The 8,486-nt window shown below is 36.1% G+C and overlaps 1 protein-coding gene across 5 annotated transcripts in view; it reads left to right on the forward strand.

The window, feature by feature from the left end:
- Positions 1-7,273, forward strand: part of LOC115215216 (phosphonoacetaldehyde hydrolase) — a 40,301-nt gene extending 33,028 nt beyond the window's left edge. For all 5 annotated transcript variants that reach the window (XM_029784426.2, XM_029784428.2, XM_036505301.1 and 2 more), the window contains exons 2-3: positions 3,043-3,390; positions 6,500-7,273. In XM_029784426.2, coding sequence (XP_029640286.1) covers positions 3,048-3,390; positions 6,500-6,999 — 843 coding nt within the window. In that variant the 5' untranslated portion in view covers positions 3,043-3,047 and the 3' untranslated portion in view covers positions 7,000-7,273. The remainder of the gene's footprint in view (positions 1-3,042; positions 3,391-6,499) is intronic.
- The last annotated feature ends 1,213 nt before the right edge of the window (positions 7,274-8,486 follow it).

Below are 8,486 nucleotides of genomic sequence, written 5' to 3' on the forward strand. Positions count from 1 at the left end.
GAATCCGAGATCGACAGCGATAGAGAAAATGAATTGGCACCCGAATGGAGTGAAAATTTAAAAACTATTTCTTTCGGTGATTTTTCTGAAGAAACTGGACCAAGTCACAGACTTTCCCAGAAGAGTAAAGCCTTAGACTATTTCTTTTTACTTTTTCAAATGAGCCTATTTGAAATCATTACGGCGGGAACGAACCGTTACGCTAAACGTAAACAAAGCGAAAGAAACGATAGTTTGTGGTTTCCCACAACCTTAAATGAAATTAAGACTATTTTGCCATAAATATTATTATGGGTATCAGAAAGTTACCCAGAATAACAAATTCTATAGTAAAATTTTGTTGTATACCCAATTGTATAACCCATTTTCTATAGCGATGTTTGAACAAAATTTTAATAATTTTATATTTTGTTGAATTTACCTGTATCTACCTGCAATTAGAGTCACTTTGTGACAAAAATTATAGTATAGAATTGGTTGAGAATATTTCATTAAATTATCTTCCAAAAATCAGATTAATATATCGATAAATAAACAAGTTATAGTTGTTTAATGAAACCAGACTAAATTTATGATTACGTTAGAAATTAATTGAAACACATAAGGGGTGTAATTTGGTCAGAAATATAGTAACGAAAGGGTTAAAGAGAATCCTTTACATTTTTTTAAGCAGTACAGATCTTTGTAATTTGAAAGGTAGCTCTACATGCAAGATTGCTGGGAAGTGGAGAGGGCTCCTTGTACTGATTGCACCATATCTTTCATAGAAAGGAGCTCTCAATATTAAAGGGAGGGGCCATTGTCCAGGGGAACCCAAGCTATTGCACCTTTGGCACCCCCATAAATCTGGCCCTGGTCTAAAAAGATCACAAACTTTGACCTTTACTTATTATGTCTCACATTCACAGGTTTTATTTATCACCAAGAAAATACATTTTTTTTTGTATTGAAAATTAATCAAAACGAAGGTTTACATGTGCTTTTTAATACCAGAAGTAAAAAGAAATTGAAAAGAAGTTGTGTTTACTCCATGGGATGCGAGATGATTCTGCACTCTTACATACTGTTTTTTATGTATTGCTGAATGTGTTGAATAGAAGTAAGGCAAAAATCTAGCAAATGGTACTTAGGAATCTTTCTTCGAATCATTGCAAATGACCACAGAAGATGATATTTGAGTTAATCTATAAAATGAAACATCAAATTAAGCAAATATTTTCATTAAAGAGGTTGTTGAAGTGAAAAGTAAACAAAAGTTGACCCTTCACCATAGCAGTTTGTTATACATGGTCGTTATGAAATACACCATATAATTTTGATATTGAAACAAATACCAGCTTGTATAATACTGTATATCTCTCAAGTTTAAACAAGATCCATTTCAAGTGTTGCAGCAGTTACCTTCCATCCTGGTTGGTATATACACAGAATTAAAACAATGGATGTATGAGTTTGCTTTAACCCTTTTGTTACTGTATTTATTTTGAGATGCTCTGTGTTTCTTTAATTACTTTAAATATAACAAATACTTTAGTAAAATAACTTTGTTATCATTCAGCTAGTGTTAGCAACATAAATTGTGACTAATGTTTGGTGGAAGATTTTAATTGAAAACTTATGAAAATAAGACATTTGTACTACAGAGCCAGAGCCGGTTTCAGCCAGGTTGGTAATGAAAGGGTTAAAGTTGAGTTAGAAATCTCAGCTGAGCATCCTTCAGATCATTACAATTTGAATCAACAGATTTCCATTAAGCATTCATCCTAATTCTTACCTGGTTGTATCTTATTTTCACGACAGTTATGTCTGTCCTCAGTTTCATTAACTTTGTAACGCATTGGACTTTGTCCCATCCACATACACCACATAATTGTCAAAGAGGAAAACAATAGGCGCAGGAGTGGCTGTGTGGTAAGTAGCTTGCTTACCAACCACATGGTTTCGGGTTCAGTCCCCCTGCGTGGCATCTTGGGCAAGTGTCTTCTGCTATAGCCTTGGGTTGACCAATGCCTTGTGAGTGGATTTGGTAGACGGAAACCGAAAGAAGCCTGTCGTATATATGTGTGTATATATATATATATATATATATATATATATATATATATGTATGTGTGTGCATATGTTTATGTGTCTGTGTTTGTCCCCCTAGCATTGCTTGACAACCGATGCTGGTGTGTTTACGTCCCCGTCACTTAGCGGTTCGGCAAAAAAGACCGATAGACTAAGTACTGGGCTTACAAAGAATAAGTCCCGGGGTCAATTTACTCGACTAAAAGGCGGTACTCCAGCATGGCCGCAGTCAAATGACTGAAACAAGTAAAAGATAAAAGATAAAGATTATTCATGAACCATGAGTCATTTCAAGTCTCTGATTAATAATCAACACCATCACTTTCAGTATTACTGTCTGACCGCCCCCCCCTCTCACAAGGAAATCGCTGTCATTAAGTTCGCTGTCACTCTCAGGGGTCAGAATCTGATGTGCAAGTTTCATCTTCAAGTTATTCTTCCAGAATATCTACCAACTGATTAATATGTTGTCTTTATAAGATGATTGTACTAAATGATAAAAAGAAAATGAACTTAGTGCCACCTGAGAGCTAAACATGATAGGAGGTATCTGCTTTTATACATAAGTACACTTGATAACTTATCAAAACACTTGTAACACAATTAACAATTTTATCTTCCTTAGCCATCCTATCTGAATTTGTGGTAGTGTGTTAGTCCTTTCAAGTAGAAATTACATTGTATTACTTGTACTGTTATAAAAAGTTTATTAAATGCTAAAAATCTATAATGGGCTTGCATATGCATTTATAGTCACATTTATACACTCACAGTTATACTTACACACATGCATACATATACACAGTTACATTTACACACATATACACATGTAGTCACATTTATATAAACACACATGCATGCACACACATACACACACACACATACATACATGTATACATATACTCACTCTCACACATTTGTGCAAATGGTATCATGATTCTAATTCTGTAGTTTTTTTTTTTTTTTTTTCAGAAATTATGAACAGTTATAGATATATACGGCAGTACACTGGTGCTGTGAAAGCTATTATACTGGACTGGTCTGGCACAACACTTGACCGTTATGTAATGGCACCAGCTGTTGCATTTGTTGATGTCTTCAAGAAACATGGGGTCTCTGTATCAATGACTGAGGCTCGAGTGCCGATGGGTTTACGGAAGGATGCACACATCAAAGCATTAACAGAAAATGTTGATGTCAGACAAAGATGGAAGGAGGTACATGGAAGATTTCCTGACCAATCAGATGTTGATAAAATGTATCATGATTTCGTACCCTTACAACTCTCAGTTCTTTCCAAGTATAGCCAGTTACTTCCAGGTAAGTGTGGATCAAGCTCTCATCTTTTACATTGAATGACACCTTAGATTCTCAACTGTCACCTCCTCCAAGCTGGTATGTTAACTCCTCTCAATTACCAAGTGATGGTATTAGACAAGGTGTTAAGTCTCTCTCTTGATGACCAGGTGATTGTGTTAAGTCTGCTTCCCAAAGACTGGGTTGTATGTTAGAACTACCAACATTTACATCATCTCACAGTGCAAGTATCTTTTTTAAATGTATCTGTGACTGTAAACCTCTTAGCTGAAAAAAACCCCCTTTGAGGTTAAGAAGCCAGTGAAGACATGGCGTCTTGTTGGTTATCCAATTGAAAGGGTGATGCGAAATGATTGCAACCTTTCAGGTGCAATGGCCCAGTGGTTAGGGCAGCGGACTCACAGTCATAGGATTGTGGTTTCAATTCCCAGACCGGGCGTTGTGAGTGTTTATTGAGTGAAAACACCTAAAGCTCCACAAAGCTCCGGCGGGGGATGGTGGTGAACCCTGCTGTACTAAACGTAGGCATAGCAGTGGCTGTGTGGTAAGTAGCTTGCTTACAAACCACATGGTTCCGAGTTCAGTCCCACTGTGTGGTACCTTGGGCAAGTGTCTTCTACCGTAGCCTCAGGCTGACCAAAGCCTTGTAAATGGATTTGGTAGACAGAAACTGAAAGAAGCCCCTCGTATATATGTATATATGTGTGTGTATATGTTTGTGTGTCTGTGTTTGTTCCCCCCAACATCGCTTGACAACCGATACTGGTGTGTTTATGTCCTCGTAACTTAGTGGTTCAGCAAAAGAGACCGATAGAATAAGTACTAGGCTTACAAAGAATAAGTCCTGTGGTTGATTTGCTTGACTAAAGGTGGTGCTCCAGCATGGCTACAGTCAAATGACTGAAACAAGTAAAAGAGTTTGACCTTAATCCATGTTAGCTTCTGGTCATTTGGTATAATGATTTCAAAGGTAGTTATTATTAAATAATGGTAATATATTTGTTTGTTCCTTCTCGAGCCATGCCTGGCTCATAAGGGCCAGTTTCCTGGTTTCTTGGCGTATAGGTTCCCCACCTGAACGGGACGCTGGTCCGTCACAGGTGAGCTGCAAGATGCAGGAGAAAAGAGTGAGAGAAAGTTGTGGTGAAAGAGTCAGCAGAAGTTTGCCATTACCTTCTGCCGGAGCCGCGTGGAGCTTAGGTGTTTTCACTCATAAACACACACATCGCCTGGTCTAAGATTCGAACCCGCGATCTCTCGACCGTGAGTCCACTGCTCTAACCACTAGGCCATGTGCCTTCACGGTAATATATTTCATCTCAGTGGATTATATTGACTTCAGTATGTGGTTGAATCTCTGTGGAATGTAATACAAAGTAGACTCCAGCAGGATTTGAATTCAGAATATATAAAGAGGCAACTAAATGTTATTATACATTTAGATAGTCAATCTAAGATTTCAATCATTGTGATAATAAGGATTTCTATCAGTAGCACCAATTTGTAGGAAGAGTACTAATTAAGACATCCCTAGTACTTGCCTGCTCTAAATTTTGTTGACCACAGAAAACTGAAACATAGAGCAGCTCACCATAGCTTTATTTCAACTCAGAGTGTAGAAGATAGTAACTAAATTTGGTAAGGTACTTTTCTGTAATAATTCTAATTGCCACTGCTTTCTTTGTGGTAATTGTTCCATTTGTTGCAATTTGAACCAGGCCTCTAGAATGAAGATTTCCATGACCTGTCCATGCATCATTACTCTCTATATGTCTCCATGATGCTGAAAAATTATTCCTAAATCTCAGTCATTTGATAGCTTTTGCTGAACTTTGAACCCATACATAACTTCTTACATTCATGCAAGTTCAGCATCAATAACAACTATTTTGTGTCTGTCATTGATTAGTTTCAGATCACTGGACAATAATTGTTCTAACATTTCAGCTTCCTGAAATAGCTGGAAACTTATTTGAATTTTTGCATGTAATGTTTGGTACACTATTTTATTGTCCATTTGTCAAACTCAAACACTTTAGGGTCCTTATGTCCAAAGCAGCTGCCAGACTATTTCAGATTTGACATCATTGGCTGGAACTTGCCCATAGAAATAGCATATGGCAACCTACTTTATAACAATTCAGACAGGACTTGTAGTGCGTAACTGTTGTCTTGCACGTGTTTTTATTCTATAATGGCGGAGTACCTTCTCCATGGTGAGAAAAGAATGAGTGATAGGAAGGAAACAAAGAAGAATCTGAGTAAATCTTGATGCAAGGGAAAACCAGAACAGAAGAAAATGCAGGTATTATAACTGGTCTACTTTGGTTGTAGAAGTTGTCAGAAAAATTGCCAAGTATCCATACTTGTTATGGGGATCCAAGCTGATGTTTCTGTCAAGGTTTGGCTTTATGCTATCTCATAGTCTTTATAACAACCAGCCTTGCTGAATCCTACAAAATATCACAACATGGAAGTTGATTTGCCTACTCATTAGCTATTTATGTGTAACAATCTCACACATGAGTGTTGTAGTTATTAATGGCAATAATCATTGCAAAGATCACCTTATGATATAACTGGTATTTGTATTTGTTTGTTCTTGAAGTATGGAATACAAAATTTATCATGAACAGGTTTGAGATGAAAATATTATTGAAAGGATTAAAATTAAACTAAATATTTTAGTTTAATTCTTTTAATATTTAGTAAGACATTAAGAGTGGGCACAACGGACACTCATTATTATAGGTGATTACAATAATGATGGTGATTATACTAATAATAGTAATTATAGTGATGTTGGTGGTAAATATGGCAATGGTAGAGATTCTTGTGATAATATCCAAATAAATAATGGCAACATTGATAAGGATTATTTTGGTAGTAATTATAATACTGAAAATGGTGTTGTTGGTGGTGTTGATGGTGGAAATGTTATGGGAACAATAATAATTATAATGATCGAGATAATGTTGATAATGTGACTTGATGATAGTTGGAATGATGGAGATTATGTTGATGATGTAGATGATAATGTTTATGATAATGTTTAAGATTATAATAATGTTGATAATAACCCATATCAATTAGTAATTTCTTTCTTGCACAGGAACTGCAGAGACAATGCAAAAACTTCGGAAAGACTTCAATATTAAGATTGGTAGTACGACTGGTTATGTACGTTCTATGGTGGATGTTGTTTTGGCAGATGTAGCAAAACAAGGTTTCACACCAGATGTTACAGTGGCTGGCGATGAAGTGATCAATGGATGCCGTCCCAAACCATTTATGATTTATCGTAATATGGATCTTTTAGATATTCATCCTATTGAATCTGTGATAAAAGTTGATGATACAGCTTCAGGTGTTGTTGAAGCACTTGAGGCTGGTTGTTGGGGTATTGGTGTGAGCAAATACAGTAACTATATGAACATTGACAGTCTTGAACAAGAGGCAGAACTCACTGAAGAGGCTCTTGAACAGCGTTTGGAACATTCACGAACTATCCTACGTAACAGTGGGGCACACTATGTTATAGATTCTGTTGCAGATTTACCAAAAGTAGTTGATGATATTAATAGAAGACTAAGTCTGGGAGAAAAACCTTGACCTCTTATTGACTTTACTAACACAGAATGGTTTTGTTTTATGGTCTTTCATTTTATATCATCACTATATTCTTGTTCTGACAAACAGGATAAAAAAGATGATTTGGGGTTTGTTTTTTCAAAAAGAATTTGTTTTCCATTTATTCTTTAATGAAGAAAAGGAAGAATGAAAAACTTTAGTTTTGTTTCTTAATCTCAGGAATATGTTTGACTCCAAAGAGTTGGAAGCATTTTTTACAAAAATTGATTTTCAAATAAAATCAAACTTTATCTTTGTTGGTGAGTATCTCATTTAAACAAAACTAATCTAAATTTAGATGAAACAAGTGTTTGCTCACACTTGTCATTATTCTCGATGGCGAGTTTTAACAAATTAACAAAAGTAAAATGAAATGCTTAAAAAACGATTTAATGCTGTGCATGTATGTCTGTGCCTTTTTGCTTATGCATATCAGTAAAGGGTAAAAAAAAAAAATAATAGGTGCCTTATAAAGAGTTTCTTGAGATATTTTTTACTGTATGAACATTTCCTTATCAGCATTGCTATCATAAATATCAGTGAACCAGTGACTGGTATGTTAGAAACATATAACTAACATCTTTATCATTCAGTAATTGCTATCTAAAACAAATATACAAATAAATATGCCTGATGATATAGGGTTGTCACTACGGCAATGACAATAAAATCTCAAGGAGGCCAGTAATGGTAGGTTAGAGGTTTACTTTATTTTGTTAGCTGTCAGTGATTAAGCTACTCAAGTTGGAAACTGTAATTGCACGAGGGTGAAAGGGTGAGAAGGTGAAACCCAAGTTCCACATAAGCAACTAATTGATTGAGGGTACATTAAGCGGGTATGTGCAAAGCTTTGTTAAACGGGAAAAAGCAAATATAATACAAATTAAAACACAGGCCACATTTGTTACCTATATATATATGTCACTTCATATATAATACTCTTGGTTGGTGTCAGGGCATACAATGAAACAATATGAATGAGGGAACCCTTGCCATTGTCACAGTAACTTTCTAGGAGAGGGACACTGATACAAATTCTGTAGTTTCACATGCTTACCAGTCATCTCACTTTGGCCTGTCACTAGGTAATACTCATGGACACTCAGTAAGTGGTACTCAAGTTGTACTTGCATTCGCAATCCAATGACATGCAGATGTCTCTTTATGGTAACCTCATTTGTCGTTTTATCTACTAAAAGTCCTATGGTGATAGAAGAGTGGTGGCCTATGCAGACTTAACCAGTTGGAAGTACCACAGTAAATAACAACTTCTGTCTGTCACCTTTGATTCAAACCATGCAGATTTGCAACAGGGTGACAATGAGGAAGGACAAGGAGACAGAAACCATCTGTGAAGATGGAACAATCACCATGAATGTATATGTTTATATGTATAAGAGAACCATCCGAACGTGGCCGTAGCCAGCACCGCATCGACTGGCCTCCGTGCTGGTGGCATGTAACAAACA

Source organism: Octopus sinensis, linkage group LG8 (assembly GCF_006345805.1).
Source record: "Octopus sinensis linkage group LG8, ASM634580v1, whole genome shotgun sequence".
NCBI classification, from domain to species: Eukaryota; Metazoa; Mollusca; class Cephalopoda; order Octopoda; family Octopodidae; genus Octopus; species Octopus sinensis.